This window comes from Astatotilapia calliptera, chromosome 9 (assembly GCF_900246225.1).
Source record: "Astatotilapia calliptera chromosome 9, fAstCal1.2, whole genome shotgun sequence".
In the NCBI taxonomy this organism is placed as follows: domain Eukaryota; kingdom Metazoa; phylum Chordata; class Actinopteri; order Cichliformes; family Cichlidae; genus Astatotilapia; species Astatotilapia calliptera.
Window position 1 is genome coordinate 21,614,624 of NC_039310.1, and position 25,225 is coordinate 21,639,848.

General features: G+C 42.2%; 1 protein-coding gene across 7 annotated transcripts in view; it reads left to right on the forward strand.

Annotated features, from left to right (window-relative positions):
- slc4a2b (solute carrier family 4 member 2b) overlaps positions 1–25,225 on the forward strand; it is a 58,697-nt gene that overhangs the window by 26,314 nt on the left and 7,158 nt on the right. For 5 of the 7 annotated variants that reach the window (XM_026179911.1, XM_026179912.1, XM_026179914.1 and 2 more), the window contains 11 exons: positions 2,079–2,250; positions 15,095–15,263; positions 15,354–15,589; positions 16,319–16,443; positions 17,264–17,484; positions 21,304–21,440; positions 23,366–23,546; positions 23,646–23,781; positions 24,128–24,329; positions 24,410–24,518; positions 24,974–25,158. In XM_026179911.1, coding sequence (XP_026035696.1) covers positions 2,191–2,250; positions 15,095–15,263; positions 15,354–15,589; positions 16,319–16,443; positions 17,264–17,484; positions 21,304–21,440; positions 23,366–23,546; positions 23,646–23,781; positions 24,128–24,329; positions 24,410–24,518; positions 24,974–25,158 — 1,761 coding nt within the window. In that variant the 5' untranslated portion in view covers positions 2,079–2,190. Of the gene's footprint in view, positions 1–2,078; positions 2,251–4,741; positions 4,942–15,094; positions 15,264–15,353; positions 15,590–16,318; positions 16,444–17,263; positions 17,485–21,303; positions 21,441–23,365; positions 23,547–23,645; positions 23,782–24,127; positions 24,330–24,409; positions 24,519–24,973; positions 25,159–25,225 lie in introns of those variants that run through there. The other 2 variants (XM_026179916.1, XM_026179917.1) reach the window with 2 other exon arrangements.

Genomic DNA, 25,225 nt, shown 5'->3' on the forward strand with positions numbered 1-25,225 from the left:
ACTTAGCCTTTTATGAAACCTGTTGCTTTAATAGGTTTCAAAGTAAGAGTATACCTTTCAACAAAACAAAAAATTTACAATTTCAACATTTGCTGTGCGTCTTTGACTTCTGTTTAGTTTACACACATGGCACTAAAATTTCAGCTAATTTGGTTGCATTTGAAGCTTTGGACTTGTGTATGTGTGGATCAGACCTATTTTTCAGCTGCTAGAAAGAAATCTGGAAACCACTTGTTCCATTTCTTTCTATAAGTTTACAGCTCCTACTGACAGGCATCTGTCTGTTGCTGTTACCTTCTTCCTGTTTTCATACTTACTTCCTCCCTGAAGGAAAGATTTCCCAAAGCTTTGTGTTTGCACATTTAAAGGCTGTGACTAAGTCTAACACGGAAAAGTTTTCAAGCTTATAAAGAAAAAAAATTCCATCCTCCTCATCTAAGAAACTCTTTACAAAGTACCAGACTCGTGGATGACTCTTGGAAGACCTGATGGATTTCTTCCAGGTGGGAAAAGGAACATGCTGACCTCAGCACTTATCAGTGCCTTTTTCAGTTCCTGCACAAGGGACCCACCAGTTTTCTTTTATTCAGTCCTCTAAGTGTACCTGATGTCAGACAGAGGACCATGTTGTTTCTTAACCTACCTGCTCGAAAAGGCAACTGCAGTCATTATTGTTTTCCTTTTCTGATCATTATTGTTATCCTAAAGGTATGATTACAGACGTGCCCTTAGGTGGATGAGCTGGTTCCCATAGTTTTCTCCCAGAATCCCAGGGTTTGGTAACTTTATCCCTGTGTAGCCAGCTCTGCCTCCTCCACTGTGGTGGGGTCTAGGTTTACTGAGAAAGTAATTTTCATGCACGCCCAAAGCTCAAACTCAGGCGGACTCTTTTATTACCACTGCCGCACGGATGGGATTATCTCAAACTATGCATGTAATTAACATTTGGTGCAGTGAAGTACTATCTTTGCTAAATCCATGTCCAAACAAAAGTTCAAGTCTGCCTCTTAAATTAAAATTTATATCATTGATTGTACTTCAGAGAAACCTCTATGAAATTGCTCACTGTGAACGAGGTCAGTGATATGATTGCGTTCAGGCACCAAGGAGGCTTATCATTTCTTTGATAGATGCTGTCAGAAAGCCAGCTTTGGCAGAACATGAACCCACAGAGGGCCCTCCTGCTGCTTTAATATTGTTTAAGGACTCTTTGGGTACCTGATATATACAAAAGTAACCAGTTTGCTTAATTTGGCTAAAGTTTCGGTTGATCTTTTTAGCCTGACAATATGGTTACATTTTACTGTAAAATGTAACCATATTTTTTTTTTTCCCCAGGTGCTTAAGATGGCATCTTCAATTTCTTGCTTTCATCAACAGCCAAGGACATTCAGGGTGCACTCAGAAGAAGTCAGAACCACACCATTTCACAACTTTTGATTTAATAATGAAAAAGAAAATCTAATGAGAGATACAATTAATTTTGTACGTATTGTACCGAAAGCCCCTTCAATAACATTTTACACAATCTCTACCTATGATTACATGTGTACCATACGTGACGGAGACTCTGGAATGACGGAGGTTGGCTGAGGCACGTGCTGCCGCTTATCAAAGGCTCCTCTTCATAGTAGCATTAATGTTATCTGGCTCTTATCTTATCGAGCTGAATTGGTCAACGACCTTGAATGGTAGTTGGGAAGCTCTGCAGGGCTTCAAGGCAAGAATCAAATAAAAAGGAAAAGAAAGATGTAATGTAGTTCTCTGAAGTTGTTGCCTTTTTATGGCTCAAATATAATGTATTACATTTTTCTTCATCATAAAAGTGACCAGTTTAAGTCTGAAGAAACAAAAGGGCCTCCCCACCCCCCCCCCCCCCCGGGGTTAATTGACTAGGACAGTTCACTGTCTGACCTTGAAAAAAAGTGTAACGCTGACAATTTTCGTTTAAATCTCAAAGATAGCTTCGTCCTTATTCTTTCTAGATTTGTATTTGGTGGCTTTTGCACTCTTGTTCACCTTGAAGTTTTAAATCTGTCATCATGTGATCTAACTCCCTGATCTGCATCTGGCTCCAGGTTATGCTGCCCAAAAGCTGTCTGAGTCCCAGTGAGAAAGAGAAGGGCTAAAGCCACACCAGTCTAAACCAGCTTTCCAGCGCCTCTCCAGCAACGACTCTACTGCAGAGCCATGAGCAACCCCGATGCTCCCAGCCAGGTTACGGACGCCGTGGCTTCGGTTATTCACGGAGTAAGTACGCACGCCCACATGCACAAAAGCTTCAGCCTGCCCTATCAGGTCAGGCTACACCATCACTGGCTGCATGATAAAGGATATGAGATAGTGGCTCTGATTTAAAACCACATTAAACTAAACACATTGGCAGGACTTAGTCTTTCCTTAGTTTGGTCTTTTCCTATCAGTTCTCCTTGTGCTGGATTTATGCTGCATCAGCTTCCTCTGCCCTCTCTGGCATTGGAGTGTGTATTTTGGACAGTGATGTTCCCTCCCGTGCAGATCTAGTAACATCCAGTTCTCTGCCAACATACAGCAGCTCTGACTACAACATAAAAATGTTCAGGAACGCTCAGAGAGCAGCTCCTGTTGAAATCGCCCTCTTATTACAGCACTGGAAAATATCAGCAGGCACACAGTTAAATCTGTTTCCTTCCTCTTTTCTTGAAGTTGACGTTGTTGAAAACAGTGAAAACAATATTGGCACATAATGAGAGTTGATTGCGAGGCTGCTGGTGGAGCACGAGTTGATAAACATGGCTGGCAAAGGCCTGAGGGCAGCTGGTCAGTGGCCAAAGAAAGCAGAATTCCTCCACAGAGGTTCTCAACAAGGTCCTCTCGTGATTATCTTGCTGCAGCAGAAAATAATTACAATCCAGCCGTGAATACTCTCATATTGCTAGAGCTGATCCGTTTATGACTATGGTTTGTAAATTCCAGGCATACATTCAATTTCATACCAGGAAATATCAGGATTGCGGTTTTATTAACTGATTTACTCACCTTTCCCAGGAGCTCTATCTTTCCCAGAATGACAAGCCATATTTTTGATAACTTTACTGTGAATTATATGTGCAGCTAGGTAGAAATGGGAAAACATTTATTTCTGAATAACCAGTCATGAAGGCCACTACTGACTGAGAGTACACGTTCGTCTTCTGCCGTTGTTTTCAGTTTTTCACGGCAGATCCAATCGAGGAAATCCCACCTTGAGCCTAGCTTTGGACTTCATTTCAAATGTTGCAACTACTCGGGAACTAGACAAAGGTTGAATCACCAGGCATACACACTTCGAAGTCGAATCTCACTTGTTAACGCAGAGAATTAGAAGCATTTAGATGAAATTCGATCCACTAAACGCAATTACTGATCTATCTATTGAGATGTCTAATGATAAATACAGATATAGAGAGATAGATATAGATATATATTCCAAGGTGTTCCCAAGCCAGCTAAGAGATGCAATGTCTACTGTATGTCCTTGGTTTGCCTAGGGGCCTCCTCCCTGCAGGACGTGCTTGTTTCCCCTCACCTAGGAGGTGTCCAGTCACCACAGCTGGCTCCATTCGATGTGGAGGAGTAGCAGCTCTACTCTGAGCTCCTCCTGAATGACTGAGTCTCTAAGGGCCCAGACAGCCCTTAGAGGAAGATCATTTCCGCTGCTTGTTTCTGCAGCCTCTTTCTTTTAATCATTCCCCTCAGCTCGAGGCAATAGGTGAGGGTAGGAACGTACATCAAAACACAAAAGTAAAGCTGTCGATTTATCGGTAAAAATCGGCAGTTTCACTTTTACACTCGGCTCTCTCCACCCCAACAGACTGATTCAGCATCCACATCACTGCAGATGCTGCACTAATCTGTTAGTCTCCTGCTTGCACATTAACAAGACACTGAGATACTTGGAGCACCAACTCATTGAACTGCACCCATTTCCAGGTGTGGCCTTGAGATTGGAGGTAATAGTTCTACAACTGTAATGGGCGGATTTTTTATTTATTTATTTATATCCAACTCTTCCTTGAGTTATGCTACTAAGGCTTAAATTTAGGGATGTTGCTGCTTCGATTGACAGGCATGCCGACTTGGGCAACCTTTGCCAGTCAGTGAACTGGACCTCTCAACCATGTTTGTGCTGCTGCTTCATTTAAGCATTTAAATGAAGTCATCTGACTAATATTACACCCCGCTGTGGATAGATGGATGCATAGCTTTGCGTATGACTGTTTATCTTACATCCTGCACAGCTCACATCTAATCAGCACTTCAGGATCAGATTATTCCCTTGATCAAAATCATAACTAAATAATAATAATGATAATAACTAAATAAACTTTCTGTTCCTGACAAAGCGAAAAAGGTAAAATGCTGTTTATTTAGAAGCAGTAAATTCCTAATACAGTGCTTTTAGATGCACAGATATTCAGTTTGTGTATAATACCAAAGGCATTAGTTGCTATGAAGAACATGGTGCAAAGGGCAGAGCTCCTGTGTTCATTTACAGCACTCTGCATGTCTTTATTGTGTTTGTACTTAGTAGGTTTATGGCAGTCAACTGAGCCTGTGATCCATAATTTCTTTTGGCTGTGATGAGATTTGCCAGTTGGTAGCACAAAGATAAAAAAAATTCTGGGTAAATGATTAACTCCTGAGCTGTGTGTGTGTGTGTGTGTGTGTGTGTGGTCAAGGAGTGGTCAGTTACTCCACTCTGGATTTTATGTGCTGACATTTTGAAACTAATGTCAGTGGTTGTCGTCTTCCTGCCGTGAAGATCTGCCCTGGTCACGTGACTGAGGCAAACTGAAATGGAAACGCGTTGCCTTCTAGGAAAGGAGCCAGCACTACCTTGATACAGGAAAACCAAAACTGTCTCTGAGGTTCACATCGCAAAAACGCCTGTAATGTCATTTGATGGACTTCCTGTATAAGGTGAGTTTGTCACCTTTGTGCTTAGGCTGTTTGTGTGACATTTTGGCTTGATGTTATCTTTCCCCGCTTTCCCCGAACAGAGATTGTTCCAAATGTTGTCTGACTTTGCTTCTTAAGGTAAACCTAACCTCAGCACGACCCCTGCAGCTGTTTAATGTTCAGTCTTGTTCTTGAGGGTTTTTTTTTCTATGCCCAGTAGCTCATTTCCTTTTCTCCTTAAGCTGCAGAAATAGAAGTTAATAATTACTTCCTTATGTCATCTTAATGCGCGAGTAGTTGCACATAGTCACTCCTCTGATGGTCAGCAGTGAGATTATGGGTTTTCTTCACAGGGGCTTACAGAGATTTTTTTTTTTTTTTTTTCTTCAGTGGTTGTAACCAAACCACAACGAGTTAACTGTTAAATTGCAAAGCAAACAAGGAAATGAACTTCCTACAAAAAATAACGGGGCAAGTGTTGTGGCAGTATTCTCTGTTACTTCTCTCCTTGGAAATGAAACTCTGAAGTCACGGTTTCTTACAGAACATCTGCTGGTTGGTGACCCTAAGCTAACTCACTCCATTCTCTCGGGGTGCAACACATGCTTCCTTCTGCCCCTGCTGCTGCGTAGGTCACCTTATTAGGAATGTAAACAGAGTACATGGAGAAATGGCTTAATCAGTCCACATTAGCAAATTAGCTGAGTCAGTGTTAGAATTATTGGGGAGGATCCTTTATTTTCTCCCCTGTAATAGTTGTTATAGTTTACACGTCTGTGAGCCTCGTTGGGTCCACTTTAGTTTAAGTGACGTAAAATTTGTCATCAGTGATTTTGAGAACTGCAGGTTTAGACTATTAAACTTTGTTTTTTAATGGGAAATGTTACACTTAACTGACACTGGATATAGGGCTGCTCAATTAATCGAATTTAAATCACGATTACGATCTGGGCTTTCAACGATCATTAAAAATGACTGAGCCGATTATTAGCCCCTCCCTCGTTTATCCGCGACACCTTAAAGGCCGTCTGTGAAAATATTGTCGGGCATAAACCGGTCCGTGGCGCAAAAAAGGTTGGAGACCGCTGATTAAGAGGACCCGAGGGAAGCTCGGAAAGCTAAGCAGAAGTTATTTGGAGAGTGACTGCCGTTGGTTGAAAAGAGAGTTTAAAAAAAACAAACTTCAGTGGTGTTGCACACTATTTTATATTATTTTTTTAAAGTCATTGTTAACCCTTTAAAGCCGGTCAGAGCAGCACGCTCCATTTTGCGTAACTATTTTTAAATCCCTGTAGAACCTGAACCGTGTAAGCTAGCGCAATAATTTGTTTTGCATATGAAACCGGAGGAGTTGTACTTACATCTGATGCCATCAGCTTGTCCTCGGTCACGGTTTCGTTCCACATATAGCTTTGCAAAAATTGCATAAAAAGCGCTTGCATGAACAAAAACATAATATTCCAGAAACACGCTTTGCCGTTCCTATCAGCTGTTCGTAACACTTCCCACAGTGAAATGATGCACCTGCTGTTTTCTTTGCAAATTTGCATCATAGGATTGTTTTTTTGTTTTTCCTGCAGTATATAAAAATTGGTGTATCTCCAAAATAAAACTATGAAGACACTCAAAATAAATTTCCTGTGGTGGGAAACTATTTTTTGCAACTTTATTGTATTTAAAGTTTTGAGGGATAAACCTCTTAAACTTCTCCAAGTAGAAATATATGTAAACAAAACAAAAGCGATTTTCAATTTTTTTTGTAGTTTATTGCACTTTTTTGCAATTTATGTAATTACTATGGACTTAATGCATACATATTATTAAAATATGGGCTATAACAGTTGTATTGATGTATAGCAACTTGAAATGCTCCCACAAATGGCACTACAGCATGTAAAAAAAATAAAAATAATATAAGCTCTGGTGGACTTGGTTCTATAGTAGGTCTTAAAGGGTTAAATAAATATCGTCAAATAATCGTGATCTCAATTTCAGTGAAAATAATCGTGATTATCATTTTTGCCATAATCGAGCAGCCCTAACTGGGACTGTTGTGGAGAACGGCATCAATAAGCTAATAAGGAGAGAAAACTTCTACTGAGTAGAATTATTTCAGCTTATTGGTGCTGCCCTCCACGACTGTGGCATTTCTCACGAGGTTCCATTCCCGCTTTACAGGTTTTAGTATGTAGAGCTTTATAAACAGGGTACACGTGATTCCAATTGTTATGTTAAGGGATGCTACAAAAATCTTAAAAAATCAGCTTTAAACAGGATAGATGGCCTCTTGTTGGAGGTTAAAATAAAAATATTCTTTGCCTGTTGACTATTTCACAATCGTAATCACGCCCCCCTCTTTGATTCCTTTTAGGGAGTCTCACCCTTGAACTTCACGTTGAGATTGAAATGCACACTTTGTCTTTGCGGCATTGAACTTTGATCTTTCAGTGAACTCTTTCAGTGAGCTGTTGGTCGTCCGTGATTGGGATCAGCCCTCTGTGGTTTGCACTACCTCCTCTTTCACACTTTTTAAAAAAAAATTATTATATATCATTCTAGCTTCATTCTTCCTGTGACGTGTATCTGACTCCCTCTGTATGTGACTCATCTCACTTAGGTTTGTAAACTGAGTTTGTCAGTTGGACATTTTAAAATAAAATGAGGCGTAGAAACACGACCCCAGGCTGTGTATACTACCAAATTGCGTCAGACTGATGGCTGGAAAAAGCAAAACTTTAAACATGGCCTTTTTTAATGCATGATGCAACAGGAAGGTTGTTGAAATCAATGTTTGTAATAGAAATTTGGCTGAGGTAAGACCTGGGTTACAACTCTTCTGCTTTCACACACTGTTCTGGAAAACTGAGCACAATCTGCACTGGGATTTCCTTGCAGTTGATTTACTTTAAAGATATGAGTTAATACAGCGACACATCAGCCACGATGCACGACATGATCACTACAGTGTCTGCACCCCCGCCTCCACTTTGCTTCCAAGTGCTGACTGTGGAGGATTTGCGACTGCCTCACCACACAAATAATCTCCTGCAGCCTCCACATGCTGAGTGTTGGTTTCTTTCTACAACAGTCTCTGCACATGCATGCCACTTACTAAAACCTGCATTAAAAATGGATGCATTACATGTTTCAGCAGTCTTAGTGCGGCAGATACAGTAAACTAATGTTGAAAGGAAATCTTTCACAAGTGGATAAAGGTTTTAAAATTGGCAAATACAGTATTTGATAAACCCTGTTAGCTATTTGAAAATCGCTTTTAACAAAATATATATTTTTTGAGGAAAAGCTAACTAGACATGCCCCTTTTAAAATTATCCATCCATATTTCTTTTGCCGCATATGTGGGATCAGCTCAGGCAGACTTTGCTCGCCCTGGCCACATCTTCCAGCTCATCCAGGGGGATACAAAGTTGTTCCCAAGCCAGCTGAGAGAGATAATATCTTCAGAGTCCTAGGTCTTTCCCAGGACCTGTTTCCAGTAGGAAATACTTGAAATACATGCCTAGGGATTGTCCAGGAGGCATCCTAGTCAGATGCCCAAACCACCTCAACTGGCTCCTTTTGACACAGACAGCCCTCCTCACCCTATTTCTAATGCGTGACTCATGCTTCGAAGGCAAATCTATGATGTAATTTACAATGTAATTGTGAATTCATTTTAACCTTATGCTATAACCTTTGATGTGCACCTCCTGAGAAATGCAACTACACATCAGACTGATGCAGCTCACAACGGTGTGAATGGCGTGGAGAGTTGCGGTGTAGGGTCAAGAGTGACTTCTGGTTTCGTCATAAATCAGATTTCCCAAAGAAGTCCAAATCAAGTTTAACACAGTCCAGGACACTTCTAAAGGAAACTCCTTTCTGTGGCTCACGCTTCACTCTCCCCTCACTCATGAAAAAGACCCCGATACTTAAACCCCTCCACCTGGGGTAGAAACGTTCCCCTGACCAGGAGAGGGCACGCCACCCTTTTCCAGCTGAGAACCATCATCTCGGACTTGGAGGTGCTGAATCTCATTCTCGACGTCTCATACTTGACCACAAACTGCTCCGGTGCAAGCTGGAGGTCACCACCTGTTGAAGCAAACAGAATGACATCATCCGCAAAAAGTAAAGATGAAATCCAGCCACTATCTCGCTACTTTTATCTTGGTGTTAACTTCTGCTTGACTGATGATTTAACTTGCGTTATAACATTTTATATGTAACGCGAGTGGATGGGCTCCTGTCAGGTTGCACCAACACAAAAGAGCTGAGCCTAAGATAAACAGGCCTTAATGTGGGTAAATAACTGAAATTCGCTGAATCACACATGACTCAGTTGGTACTGAATTAATATTAAATGCTCTAACCTTAGGTATATGCTTTAAAGTGCTATCAAAGCAGTGGAATGGTAATTCCTTGAAGAGAACAGCACGGTGCAGCTATGAACACTCCTTCAGTATCCAGCCTCACATACAAGGCAAGGCAAGTTTATTTGTATAGCACAATTCAACAACAAGGTGATTCAAAGTGCTTTACAGAGACATTAGAAACAAGAACAAATAAAAAGCATGATTTAAAATTGATTAAAACAAGCAAATAAACTAACTAACTAATTAACTAACAAACAAACAACAGTATATAAAATCAAAACAGATAAAATCAGAACAGTAGATAAAATCAGTAGTTAATGTAAGTTTTGAAATTTAAGCTTAAAGTGTGGATTTGGTGCTTTATTCAAATGCAGCTGAGAACAGGTGAGTCTTCAACCTGGATTTAAATAAACTGAGTGTTTCAGCTGATCTGAGGCTTTCTGGGAGTTTGTTCCAGATATAAGGAGCATAAAAGCTGAATGCAGCTTCTCCGTGTCTGGTTCTGACTCTGGGAACTGATAAAAGACCGGATCCAGATGACCTGAGGGATCTGGATGGTTCATACTGGGTCAGGAGGTCATTGATGTATTTTGGTCCTAAACCATTCAGAGCTTTATAGGCCAGCATCAGAACTTTAAAGTCTATCCTCTGACGGACAGGCAGCCAGTGTAAGGACCTCAGAGCTGGACTGATGTGGTCCACTTTTTTGGTCTTAGTGAGGACTCGAGCAGCAGAGTTCTGAATGAGCTGTAGTTGTCTGACTGATTTTTTAGGTAGACCTGTAAAGATGCTGTTACAGTAATCAAGCCTACTAAAGATGAATGCATGGACTAGTTTTTCCAGGTCCTGTTGAGACATCAGATCTTTTATCCTTGAAATATTCTTGAGGTGATAGTAAGCTGATTTTGTTATTGTCTTAATGTGTTTCTCTAAGTTTAGGTCTGCATCCATCACTACACCCAAATTTCTCGCCTGGTTTGTGGTTTTTAGATGTATAGATTGAAGTTCTCTGGTGACCTGTAATCGTTTTTCTTTGGCGCCAAAGACTATTACCTCAGTTTTGTTTTTGTTTAGCTGGAGAAAATTGTGGCACAACCAGTCATTGATTTCCTCAATGCATTTACCAAGAGCCTGTACAGGGCCTTGGTCTCCTGGTGACATTGTGATATATATTTGTGTGTCATCTGCATAGCTATGATAGTTTATTTTGTTGTTCTTTATAATCTGTGCCAGTGGGAGCATGTAGATGTTAAACAGAAGGGGTCCCAAGATGGAACCTTGGGGAACTCCACATGTGATACTTGTCTGCTCAGATGTGAAGTTACCTATTGATACAAAGTATTTCCTGTTTTCTACGTATGTTTTGAACCAGTTTAGTACAGTTCCTGAAAGACCTGCCCAGTTCTCCAGTCGTTTGAGTAATATGTTGTGGTCAACTGTATCAAATGCTGCACTGAGATCCAGTAAAACTAAGACTGACATTTTTCCACTGTCTGTATTCAGACATATGTCATTGAACACTTTGGTCAGAGCGGTTTCAGTGCTGTGGTTCTGTCTAAAACCTGACTGGAAGGCATCGTAGCAGTTATTCTGTTTTAAGAAGTAACTAAGCTGTTGAGAAACTGCTTTTTCAATGATCTTACTTAAAAACGGGAGATTTGAGATCGGCCTGTAGTTGTTCATTTGTGTCTTGTCAAGATTGTTCTTTTTCAGTATAGGTTTGATTACAGCAGTTTTTAGTGATTCTGGAAACACACCTGATAATAAAGAAAAGTTGACGATCTGTAACAGGTCTGACTCTAAAGTCTTTGAGACCTTTTTGAAAAAACTTGTTGGCAGGACATCTAAACAGCAGGAGGAGGAGTTCAGTTGACCTAAGATGTCCTCCAGGTCTTTGCTGTTAATAGAGTGAAACTGTTTCATGGTGTTTAAACAGTTTTTTGGTGGACACAGTACATATCCTGGATCTGCTGTTGATGTACCAATTGCTTGTCTAATTTTTTGGATTTTTTCAGTGAAGAATTTGGCAAAGTCATTGCAGGCCATGGTCGAATGAAGTTCAGCTGCCACTGACACAGGAGGGTTTGTTAGCCTGTCAACTGTAGAAAATAAGACCCGAGCATTATGGCTGTTTTTAGTGATGATGTCAGAGAAGTAGGACCTCCTTGCATTCCTCAGTTGTAAATTATAATTGTGAAGTTTCTCTTTATAAATGTCATAATGAACCTGGAGGTTTGTTTTTCTCCATCTGTGCTCAGCTTTCCTACACTCTCTTTTTTCATTTTTCACCAGTGTGGAGTTTCTCCATGGAGACTTTTTCCTTCCAGAGATAACCTTCACCTTAATGGGAGCAATAGTGTCCATTACATTTAACATGTTAGCATTGAAGCTATTGACGAGCTCATTGACTGACCCTCTGGACAGGTCAGGTGTTAATGGGAAGACCTGGTTAAAAATTGCACTACTGTGTTCAGTTATACACCGTTTTGTGATCACTGTTGTTGATATATTTGTGTGGGCTGAGATTTTACTTTCAAAGAAAACACAGTAATGATCAGACACGCCCACATCAGACACAGTAACCTTTGAAATGCTCAGGCCTTTGGAGATCAGTAGGTACAACTCACTATAAACTTTTTCCTTGTCTTTACCACCTCTCGTTCCTGTACACCTCGCTTCCCAGTACTCCTGTCTACTTTCTTAAACATCCTGCCTATCCCACTTATTCTCTGTCAACCTCTTTCTTTGAACACTTTCTTGTACTCCCTCATTCCACAGCCAAGTTTCTTTGTCCTCTTTGCTCTGTCCAGAGGACACACCGAACACCTTCTTGGCACTACTGCTGAACTTTCCCCAGTCATCTGATAAGTCTTCCCTAGCACCCAGACCCCGTCTCAAGTCCTCCCAGGACTCTGTGCACTGTTCTTCCTTCTTCAGCTCACAACAATTGAAATCCTAAACTGTTTTTTTCTCTGTATTGGATCCATTAGATTGCATTACCGTACATTAGCTCCCTCAACTGCTAATTCTCATACATGAACATAGATCATTTGTTGAAATAGCTGAACCACTTAAACAGGATTGATGAAGAGTGTGCTTAGATTGAATTATGTTACTAATGCATTTAAACTTCTCTCATTTTCTGGCTAAAGCTAAAATATTAAAATGTCTTAAACTCAGTTTTGCCGGGTCTCAAACCGCACATCTCTAGCCCCGGTCTACACATTTGGATCATGCAGTGCAAATTCAGTATTAAGAGCGTGCTTTATTGTCTGACTCAACCTTTCAGGCTTTTTCACATGTTTAAAAAAGCATTGACTGTAAAATGTCTAACTTAACAGTTCTAGCTCAAGCTAAAAACTGGAAATGCTTATGAAACAAACTGCGTTGTGTGTTTAAGATGGGTCACACTTTTGTTTTTCTTTTCGCCGTAATGAATATATTTGAGCAACGTGCATAAACTCGAGCTCTTGGAAAGAGTCTATTTTCACACTGCTCTTTGGTTCCATGTCAAGTTTAATTAGTTTCATTTAAAGTAGAACCCAAATAAGTAGATTCTGTTCATCTCTTTTCAGTCTGAGAAAACGTGTTCAGCTTTTTTAGGTTTTCCTTACCTGGATGATTGAGCGTGCATCAAAATAATTTAATGTACTGTTAAAAAGTCTTAAATGTAGCTGTAGATATGTGGTGAAAACAGCTGCATTTGTTAGTTTCTGTAATTGAGACAGACTGTAATTCACAGGTCAGATTTTAGTCACTTTTGAGTCTTTCATGTTTCTTTTCAGCCCGTTGCTTAACATTACTTCTGTCAATATTAGCCTTCAAAAAAAAAGAAGTGTAAGAGGTTTAGATCATATGCACTTAAAGCACCCAGGTAAATATTTAGACTTTATGTGGAAAACGTGGGGATGAATGTCAGCGTCGGGTTTTGTTCTTGACTGTTTAAACACGGCTTGTCCTTTCAGGCCACACTTGTCCTCAAAGCGAGAATGCGAGTCTTGTTTGTTCGGCCTCGGCACAATACGCAACCTGGTGAAGGTGGCAGGCTGGGCGATAGGGCTCTGATTATGGCATCACGAGGCTTTGATAAGCAGGGGGAGAGGGATATCTCCTGCCTGCAGTTCTTTAATAGAGGTGCTGAGTGAAGTAAGAGATCCAGTTTTGTCATGGTGGAGGGCGCTGACGCTTGTTGTCACCAAAAACCGTGCTTTTGATAAAGCTCACGTCATGAGCGAGGTAAGTCACTGAAACTGCAGAAGAAGTGTTGATCTTATTCAATTTACTCGTTTTTTTTTCTGCTCTCTTTTTTTCCCTACTATGCTTCCCTCAGCTTGTTCTCATACGTGCCTTCGGTTGTGGAAAATTCTTGCACCCCTTCGAGAATCCTTCACACGTTGCTTCCACCTCGAGGGATTCACCGTGAAACCATGATATGAATGAGGGCCCTGTAAAAACAAACAACGAGATCATTTAGCTACACTCTGAGGGCTTCACTCGTCTGGATAATGCGCTGCAGGGTTTTGGATCAGTAATTAAGTGCTGAACGGTTGATGGTGATGTGGATGCAGGCTGATGCTTCAGTTCATAGCAAAATAGCACAGATCTGCTTGGTTATTGGTCCTTAAAGCTTAATTCTTGACTCTGGAGGTCACTGAGGTGCAGTGAGTCTGCTCACTCCTGTTTTTAGGCACTTGTTTAAAAAAAAAAAGGGGGGGTGGAGAGAGATCTGAGAAATTGAACCTTGGGTCAATATTGAACGTTTTCTTGAAAGCCTTTTATTTTCAGCCCGTCCTCCGTTCAGCAGAGGGCTTACCGCTGCTGTCACCTTTGTGTGGCATGCAAAAAGAAGCATGGTGTTACAGGCTATGGGAGTCAGTTTTCCACACTCTTCCTGCACATGCCTGCATGTCTGATCATCTGTTGACCTATAATTATTATTAACCAGAAAGTTTCCCGCTTAAATTTTCTCATCTCGATGGACTTCATAATCTTCGTGTGTCTAGGGGACCTTTGTACATCACACAGGTGCTGTAGAAGGTGTAGAAAATGTGATGTGAGCTATAAAAAAACGATAAAAATATTTTACAGCGTGCTTGTAAGTAACGACATTTTTATTGTCGTTTTAATTGAATTACTAGTAGTTAAACTGAAGTTTTGTAGTTTAAACCCATCAGAAAAGTATTTGATAACAATAAGAGTACAGTACCATCTGTGCCAAAACTTTGAGCCTAGACACAAAACTATCATCACGTTTGCTGTTGCTCCCTGCAGCACAGGAAAGCCTAGTGTAGGACCACCATGTTGGGAACATTTAACAGGGTGTCAAATGACTTGCGATCCCCGAGTTTTGCCACCTGCTGAATGGTGTCTGAGCAGGTACTCTTGTCATATCGCTGCAGTCCATCCTTTTCTCAATATCTCACCGGGAGAGACGGAGCAGGGCTCAGCGGGTTACTGCGTCGTGCTGCAGGAAAACAGATCTCTTATCACCCATGTGATCCCTGTTGGAACTGATCAAAGCTCATGGCTATGGTTTCTGACTTTAAAGCTCATGTTGAAGAAGAGATGACCTAACTGATGTGTTCACAGCTAGGACAGATCGCCCTCTAGTGGTGGTTTTAAGTGAGGCGCACACTTGTTCATTCTGAGCTGGGTTTTCAGCATGCACTCTTAGACATATGCATATCTCTTCTAACATAGGGCGAGAGGCGGGGTACACCCTGGACAGGTTGCCAATCTGAAGCATTTCCTCATTCTTATTTCACTGCTGTCTTGTTTATTTTCATCTTTTGTTGCAGCCAGAAGCTCCTGCTGCTTCATCACTACACGGGTCTCCGCGCCCAGAAGAGGAGGATGATGGGGACCTGAATAAAGCCTTGGGTGTCCAGCGCTTCCAGCAGATCCTCACGCCTGCTGCTGCCGTGCCTGATAAGGAGCACCACATTTACCATGACGAAGACATTGAATGTGAGCGTGAACAGAAGCTTCATAAAGCATGGAGATGCTTTCAGTTGTGTGCGAACAGCTCTGAAATTGATGTATTTATCTGTGTTTCAGACCACCGACACTCCTCTCATCACATCCACCGGCCTCTGTCCAAACTGCCCTCTGACGTACGCAGGAGGAAGGGCAGCAAGAAAAGGAAGAAGGATAAAGATCACAAAAGCAGCCATCCTCTCTGCAGTGTCCCCATAGAGGAAGGTGAAGATGAGGAGGAGGAGGAAGAAGAGGGGACAGAGCTAAATTCTGTTCTGTCAGAGCGATCTGAGTCAGAGAGAACCAAAGATGTGGAGGTAATCATTTTATTATTAGATTCATTTGAGTCTTTTTAACACAGTGTTTGGGAGCAAATAAGATAAAACCCCACGAGAAGCGTTATTTGATACAAAAATTGATTGAAAATGGGTTTTAAATACAAATTTGCTTCGAGAAAATGGAACAATGTGATGTAACTTTTCTCTTTTAAACCAAATTGAAACCTACTGTGTACCTTTAGGCTTGTTCTAATTTCGGGAGTAATTAAAAGCTTGAATTATGTTGAATTCTGGGTTTTGCAATTGTCTGACAACTTTTCACCTTTGATTTTCTACTTTAAGCATAAAGAGACTTTTTTTTTTTTTTTTGATTTGCTGACCAAAGCTAGACCAGAATAAATGTTGATGGGTTCCTGAGGCTTGGTGGAATTTGAGAAGAAACTCTATACTCTTAAACAAACACTAATCAACACTGGGCAGGAAAAATCCCCCTTTTAATAGAAGGGAATGTCAAACAGAACCGGACTCGGAGTGGGTGGCTATTTGCCTCAACAAGTAATAATCAAACGATTGCATGAAACTTTTTGCTCCCTTTGAATTCATACTGAAATCCAGCAACATCTAAATAACTCTGATTTATGTGCAAAAGTCTCCACAGGCTTTGTTTCTCCATTGTCTGGATGTGAGAGACGTTAGATTTATCTGATTTATTTATTTTTGACCGTGTTACAGGAAGCAGCACTCTCACGCTTCCTTTTCCCTCCACAGTTCTTCGTTTCCGAAGATGACCATGTATCCAAAAGTGTCAAAGAGAGCCCACACTCGGTCCGAAAGCTCGACATCGTACCGCAGTCCGGTGTGGGAGGTGAACATGAAGACGCAACTTCCACAGAGTGAGTCAAGTGTGCTTCATAGACTTCAAAAAGAAGTGAAAAAGGGCGTGATTGTTAGGTTGGTAATCATGCCTTACCTGCCGCGATGACTGCTTAATGCATGTTTTTGTCTTTTTTGATGAAATGTCCTCACAGCCATCCTGTTTGGGTGAGAGCACTGAGGCTCACGCCTGTTCGGGGGGCGGGGGTGTGTGATGCACTGTACGTTACCATGTCTCAGGCATCCAGTGAGCCTGCTGGGCATGATCAGATGGACCAGAGGAATCCTGTCCTCAGAGACCCATATATCACCTGTTGCTACTCAGCAGCCCTGACTCCACCTGTGACATTTACTTTGTTCCTTTTTAAAGAAATCTGAGCTTGAAAGAAGCTGCACATACACCTTTTGCTTATTTTGAGTCGATTAGAGATCAGCTTAACCGCAGAAGATTTGTCTTTTAAACCATTCTTACCTAAAGTGGAGGAAGTTGACTTAAAGACGAGGTTGTAAAGTAGCGTTTACGCTAGACGGTAAGTTAATTATGTCTATTTTTGCTGGATGTGTTGTTAAAATTCTTTGTCCTCTGTCCACTTTTTTGCTTTTTGCAGCTAAATGTGTAACTTGCACCGTGAATGCATTTATCAGAGTAGGAGAAGCAGTAGAAGGCTGTAATACTTCGACAATGTTAGTCCTGTTAAAACGAAATAACTATTGGGAGGATTTTTATGTGTGGTTGAGTGTGCACAGTTCCCAGTTTTTAAAGGGGGAAATGTTCAATCCTAAAGATAAAAGATGAAAAACAATCCTTTTTTTACTTCTAATCTTTCTGCTCTTCTTTAGTAAACTGCCTTCATCTGAGCCCTCCAGCCCCACTGCCCAGTCAGTCCCAGCCGAGCACACGCCACTGACCCGCGTCTCCTCCGCCAGCCGCAGTTACGACCTGACAGAGCGTCGACGCACGGGCAACATGACGGGTGCCGAGCAGGCCAAGTACCAGCGCATCCCCACTGATGAGAGCGAAGCTCAGACGCTGGCCTCTGCTGACCTGGACGGCATCAAGAGTGAGTGCGAATCATTTGGCAAGCAGATACTAATCGTGGCTTAAGTTCAAGCCTACACAGACTAAAAGTGTAAAGGGGTATTTGACATAGGTGCCCTCCAACTAGCCTTCTGTGGTTGTGTTTGAGGGGTGTTTTTGAAGGAAACGCACTTTGAGCGTTGATTGAAGTGAGATGTAATGTGAGCAATAAAGCGTTTCTCTCCTGCTTTTTATTGGCTGTTGATATTGTTAAAAGAGGACTCGTTACCTCTTTGTTTTGTGTATTCTGGTAAATATGTAGCATTCTTTTTATCTGTATTCTGGGATCACCAGTGGCTCACATGACTGCCTATATGTAAAATGAGCTCCTTGTAATGATAAACCCAACAGATAATCATCTCCTTACTCTGCAGTTTCTGTCTGCTTTACAAAATGATGATTTTTACAGCTTGCAAGGTTGGACAAAAAATAGTACAAAGTATACTTACCTGCTCAGCAGTACATAGTGACTTATTGTTAAACATAGAAAGATGTTTTCTTAAAAGAAAACGACGGTGATTAAACAGCATAATCCACCAAATCTCAGGCTGTAAAGGTTTGTTATTGTTTCTGCATCCTTGAGCCTCCGGTGGGCCATATGACTTCAATTTCGTCATCAGGTGAAGAGTGCAGGGCTTTGTGTGCACAAAAGAGTGCTTGCTAGCTTTTTGCGCATGTCCAGACTCTTATGAGGAGAGACAATAGACTACAGTACATCAACTCTGCACACACTCTTCAGGTGGATTCCAGAGAAAGCACAACAGGTATGACTACTCATCTGTGGTGTCTCCAGCTGTCTGTGTCTGCTTTGCTCTTTGCCTAAGACTAAGTATTTATATGCAGTTTGTGGGCAAAATGTCTGAGGTGATGGATCTATTAGAGTATTTTATTTATTAGTAAAAAATCCAACCATTGCTTTTATTGATTTATTCAACAAAACTAAGGTTGTCATAGGTAGAGAGGTGGGATACAGGTCATTGTGATACAGATAATCACATATTTACAATCATCAGTTTGTCTCTGGACTGTGAATGCAAAAAAGAAAAAAGTCCCATTGATGGTCAATCAATGGGACTTCACTTTTTTTGTTTTTTATCCTGGTTTGAAAATGTTTCATGGATAATAAAGAAAAAGGCCCTACATTTCCTGCTTCTAAATTCATGTAAAACTGATGTTATTGTAGTCTTCGGCTGATTCAAAATCCCGCGGCGAGAATATCACCCCATTAGAGCACTTCACTGTCAGACTGTGGGCTTACTTGTTGGATCATAGAGTAACTAAAAGTAAAATGGGAGGAAGAGCTTTCAGGCTCAAACTGTGAATTTGGGAAACAGACACCCTCTTTACTTTTAAGAACAGGCTTAAAACTCCTTTTTGATAAAGCTTCAAGATGGGGCTGGATTAGATGACCCTGAACCCTCCTGTAGTTGCGCTGCAATAAGCCTAGGCCTCTGTGGGCTTCCCACGGTGCTTCTTCTTCACTCATTTCTTTTCACTGTATTTGCATTAGCAGTTATTAAACTCTGGCACTCCACATTGTGTCTTTCTCCCGTCCGTCTCTGCTCACCCTAACTGTCAGATGGCCCCTCCTCCCCGAGCCTGGTTCTGCGGAAGATTTCTTCCTGTTAAAAGGGAGTTTTTCCTTCCCACAGTCACTAAGTGCTCGTTCAGAGGGGCTGTGTGATTGTTGGTTTTCTATCTAACATTTTAGGATCTTTGCCTTACAATAAAAGTGCCTTGATGTGAGTAGATTATTCTTTTGTTTTCAGGAAATCTCCTAACTACACCTTTTACAAAAAGTTTAAAACACACTGTTGGGAATGTCATTTTAAAAATATGGTATTATTCACGCGTTACTCTTTCTTGTAGATATCATTTGCTGTTAATCTTCACCAGCATTAACACAAACTTTGTACTTTGCACTAAAACATGTTCTGCGTGTTAAAGAAGCTGGAGAAATGATTAAATACAGCTGAACTGATAGCTAGTCACTTTGCTTAGATTCCTTCGCAAACATCAGGGTGAAGGTGTGGGGCCCTTCTCTGTTTGACTGCAGACTGCTTTCCACTGCCCTGTGACATTCCCAGCCCCAAGCCCAGCGTGGGGTAGTGTCCAGGGCCGAGGTGATTTGCGTCAGGGAGCCGACTCCTCCGCAGAGAGCAGCAGCTTATCAGAAACTGTGGCAGACAGGCCTGCATTATTAAATTAGCTGTTCCCGCTGTCAGATGAGGGCCCTGGACTCGGGCCTGAGCCAACATGGTGGCTAATTGTTAAATCCGGACCTCTGTTTCCAACCTTTAATCATTAAAGGAGTGAAACCAGAGGAAGAATTAAGTAGACCCGAGGGCCAAAACAAGGCAGCTGAGGATGGAAGTGTGGGCGTGATATTTGGTCATTATGAAAGAGGTGAGCCTGCAAACAGGTTCACTGTCACATACTTTCTGTCCTCTTTTATCTACCTCCCGCCACCCTAAATCATCCTGGGAAAGTGTCCGTCTCTGGCTGCCGCTCAACAATAGGAATTATTAGATCACTGTCCCTCCCCTTTTGTTCGACCCGAGCAAATTAGCACCTCTGCTCACTGATGCATTCTGAAAGCTTCAGCTCCGGCGGGGGTCAGGAGCCGGTCAAGAAGTGGCGACTTTTTCCAATTTGTCAAAACAAGTCCAACACTTAAGTTTGAGCAGCGAGGAGGGTTGGGGTCACGCAGTAAGGTGGCTGCGCCAGCGCCAGATGCTCTCGATGCCTGCAGCAGAAACCCTCCTCTTCCTTAACGCCAGCCAGGGCTCATTTTTTTTCCAGGTTCTGCCCCAAAGTGCAGGCAAACATCATGTAGTGACCTGACAAGGGGCCCTCCCAATAAAACCTGAAGGTTGTACGAGTGACGCGAGAACCAATGAGTCAGTTCTGGACAGAATTTCATCTTTTGTCCTGGCGAGGCCTGCCCGGTTATCAGATAATGAGTTAAAGCCTTGATGAAGAACCAGAAAAGCCTCAGTGTTTTTTACGTAGGATATGCAAGCTCTGATAATGGTAAGCTTTGATATTTTTTTAAGGAAAATTTCACTCGTTTTTGTGTTGAATGTGTTTTAACTTATTAACAGATCAATTTAGAATAAACAGGATGTCACAAAAGGTTGTAGTAGAAGTCCTGAAAATATAATAAACTTGGATGTTGTGGTTGTATGTTTGAGTGAGCTCAGAGAAAAGATGCTTGTTCAACAGATGCAGACTGTCATTTAAGGTTGATGTGAGCTTTTCGGGGTTTGTGTAGGCTTTCCTGTTCAATGATCCGGTTTTCATGGCCACAGTTAATGCATTTAAATGTGAGATTGAGTCGAGGCTCCCTTATGGTCTCAAAAATAGTGTTTTAGTGTTAAAACCTAAGTAATTGGATGTCTGTTGCATATTTCTTGTTGAAGAGCAGGCCTGTTCATTTTCTCAAGTTTATTTGTCAGTGTGAAGCTGTCATCTCCTCGGTTTCTGAATTCAACTTGAATGAATCAGCGGATCTGTTGATCTTTGAACTTCCAACACCTGACAGAACCATTTGTCTCTGTCATCATGTTTCTTTCTCCTCATCCTTTCAGTGGTTGGTGTGTTGCCAGCATGAGTAACTCTACTCCCTTAGATACAAAGCGAAGAGGCCTGTGATTAAATGGGTTGAGATTTAAAAGGGTGGAAGGTCAATGTGTGCCGTCTCTGGGCTAAAGAAACAAAATGTGCCATACAAACTAAAGACCTGATGCTGTTGTGTTGCATGGAGCTACAGTTTGCTGCATGTTTATTTCCGTTACTCCAGGTCATCGCTTTGAAGATGTTCCTGGCATGCGCCGACACCTGGTCCGGAAGAGCACCAAGAACCAAGTGGTGCACATCGGCAAGGACCACAAGGAGCCGACCACTCGCAGTCGCAAGCAGGATCGCACCCCCCATGAGGTGAGACAACACCTCACACTGACGTCGCACAGGTGTCTTAAATTGATGTTGTTAGTAAGCACTGCATTTTAAGAAACTGCATAAAAATCTTATTATAGCACATTTATAATCTACTGGGCTGAATTAAGAATAAGGTCTTAAATTAGCTTGTGTGTGGTAGTCTGAATGACCCTAATTGAGATAAAGATGTCGAGATAAAACTGAGGAAAGTCAGAGTTTGAATTGGAAGCTGTCACCTCAGTGAAAGTTTAAGAGTTTCTTTGATTTTTCAAATTATTTCTTTACCTCAGGGATCTTTGGAAGAGATGAGTTTAAAGACGAGCAGCTTTTAAAAGTGAAACTCTTCCACTTTTGTAGTGGAAGTAAACAAACAAGTTTGTGTGGTGAGAAAGTAAATAGCAGGGCTTTTAAACCCAGTCGTAATTGGTTGGCTCTGTTTTCTACTTCAGATTTCAAATCCTTCAAAGTCCAGGAAATGTTTTCTCTTCTTTCGCTCTCAAATTTAGCAGTGGCTCGACTCTTTTGCCGATGGGCTGGGGAGAGAAGGAGACAATTAAAAATGAATGAGTTCGTTCTTTCCTTTCACACACGGAAAGGAAAAAAGAGGGGAGCTTGGGTAACCAGACACTGGGAGCTCCTGAGAAAGGGGGAGCTATGTTTTATTAACACGCACACACAGATTCCCATACGCAGCTCCGAGCCCCCAGCAGCCCCAGTAAACAACAGGTCCCTGTCAGGTGTGTGTGATGAGGAAGAACTACTTGTGTGGGGATGTGTGTGAAAGTGAAGGTCCCGTCCTTTGTGGCACTGTCGGTCGGGTCAGCGTTTGAGTCGTTTCCTGCACCGTTTGCAGCCGGTGGTTCTGTACCGCTCTGCCTCGTGGACAGAAGGCGTCCACAGATGCGGACAGATGGCTCGTCAGAAGGTGAGGCTGGATGGCCGGCAAGAGTCAGGTTTGATCCTGTGTGAGCATGACTTCACAGGCATGCAGCAGGGAATAAGGGAATATTTTGCAGCTTGTTATTTTTTTTTTTTTTGGACATCATTACTCGGAGGACTTTGACTGACCCAGCATGGCGTAATTAATCTCTCCCTAACAGATCCTGATCCTGGCAGCTGGGAGACTGCTGCTGCTGATGCACAGCAGTCTTTGTAGTTGCTTGTTTTTCAAGTGCAGCTGGATGTGTAAATTGTTTAGTTTGTAATAGTTGTAAACACATTTTAAGCATGCTTGAAGTGGTTATTAACATTGTAGTTGCTGCTTTTAAGCTATATTTTGGCATCGAAAGAAGCTTTTTGACAAATGTAGTTGTAAAAAGCGCATCCAGCTACATCACATTTTGTTGGAAACTACAAATTTGTACAGTTATAAAAACTGCTTTTGGATGCTCAAGGGGAAGAAAGTTAAGGCTGTACAGATTCTACTCTTAAAACTTAGATTAAGGATTAACAACACTTATCTTTGTGTGCTGAGTATGTTTTTTTTTTTTAGATAGCTCACTTCTGGAAAGCATGACATGAATCACTAAATTTTCCCCTCCTCATTTCTTAAGTTTTGAGCAGATATGTGAACGTATGAGTCAAGGCAAGAGGAATCAGAAATGTTAGCGCCAACATTTGTTAGGTCCTCCTGCTGTTATTTGTGTATTCTAGCTTTATCCTGTGCCTCTTTTAATATGCTAAAGTGAATGATGGGTTTCTTCATCCACCACCATAGCTCCTTTCTCCTTCAGGTGTGGAGACATCCTCGAGCGTGGCATTTGAGATTGATTGCAGGATCAAGGGCAGATGAGATGAGGCACAAAACAGAAATGAGAAAAGTTGGACAAAATGACCAGTCAGAGTGCTTTACTCACTGTTTCTGTGTGTTTGGCACGGATGTGCAAGTGATGACGTGTGGACCGTATGCATGTAAACCACCTCAGGTCTTTGTGGAGCTGAACGAGCTGACAATGGACAAGAACCAGGAGCTGCAGTGGAAGGAGACGGCCCGTTGGATCAAGTTTGAGGAAGATGTTGAAGAGGAGACGGACCGCTGGGGGAAGCCTCACGTCGCTTCGCTGTCTTTCCGCAGTTTGCTGGAACTCAGAAGGACCATCTCCCACGGTAAAGAGAGAGACTGAGTGTGTTTGTGTAAGCTGTATGCCTGAAAGTCTCTCGTCTGGTTCATAGACGACTGAGCTCAGCTTGCTTGTGTATTTGCAGGTGCGGTGCTGCTGGACCTGGACCAGAAGACCCTGCCTGGCATCGCCCACCAGGTGGTGGAACAGATGATTATTTCTGACCAGATCAAAGCTGAGGACCGGGCCAACGTCCTCAGAGCCCTGCTGCTCAAACACAGGTGATTGGCAGCGCCTCAGTGCTACAAATAAGCTAGCAGAGATTTCATCTTACAGAGGCATTCAGTGCCATTTGAGGTGAACCTGTTCTTGTTAATGATCTGAAAAAATGTGGCACATGCTGTGCACTGCAATGGCGATGATGTCTCAAGGTAGTTAAATGATAAATTGCAAGGTGTGGAAAATGGAGACCGGATATATGTATGTGCACAAACAAATGGAAGCTGGTTAAACTGTGTTTTCTTTTCCTCACCGCTACACACTTCCTGCTATTAGATGGCTTCATGCTTGGTCACTACCTCTCCTCCTCCTGTTCAACCTCTCTCTCCCCACCTCTGCCTCCCCTAGTCACCCGAGCGATGAGAAGGAGCACAGTAGCCATTTCCCCAGGAACATCTCCGCAGCCAGCCTCGGCAGTCTGATAGCGCATCACCACAGTGTCAACCACACCAACCAGACAGAGCCGTCAGTGACCGACCCCCTCATGGGCACAGTTCGCGTTACGGGGGACACAGACACGCACATCGACATGGAGAAGAATGAAGTGCAGGTAAGTCCGAGTCTGCAGAGTTTGCAGAATATCACAGGGATCTTTACCGTCCTTATTTACACTTCCTGTGTTGTTTCCAGCAGAGAGAGCCAAGCATTGGACCTGGTATGCATCGGTCCAAGTCCAAACATGAACTGAAGCTGCTGGAGAAGATTCCTGAAAATGCCGAGGCTACAGTGGTCCTCGTGGGTAAGTTACTCATCTGTCCATGAACTTCTCTTACAGCATCAGCAGTTGTGGCACACAGGTTCATCTGAGGCCCCTGAAGGTTCTCATCTATATCACCTAATATGGCATCACATTGCCTAGCAACCATCAATCAACAGGCTAAGATTACCCATTTATAGGTTTTTATGCACCTACAACACTTTTATAAAAGCATGGTATAAATTTAATGTCATGATTGTAACATCTAATTTATACCCAGAAAAACTTGAATTATATATGAAATCATCATGTTCCCCAGCAACCACCTAGCAACAGACTAAAATCACAGGCCAGGTAATGCTGTACCACTAGTTGTTTTTTTTTTGTTTTTTTATAACTACAGTTAGTCTAAAAACCGGTTACTACTTACAAAACTTTGCCTTTGGTTGCATGTAGCGCTTTCTGCACACTGACCATCATGTCCTGTGGTTTCCCAGGCAGCGTGGACTTCCTGGAGCAGCCCACCATGGCGTTTGTGCGGCTGCAGGAAGCGGTGGAGCTGGAGTCCGTCCTGGAAGTGCCAGTGCCGGTCAGATTTCTCTTTGTTTTGCTGGGACCCGCCACTACAAGCATGGACTACCACCAGATAGGACGCTCCATCTCCACCCTCATGTCTGATAAGGTGAGTGGTGGTGCTGATTTAGACAAGGGGTGTCAAAAATAAGCCCCTGCAGCCAGGATTGGCCCAG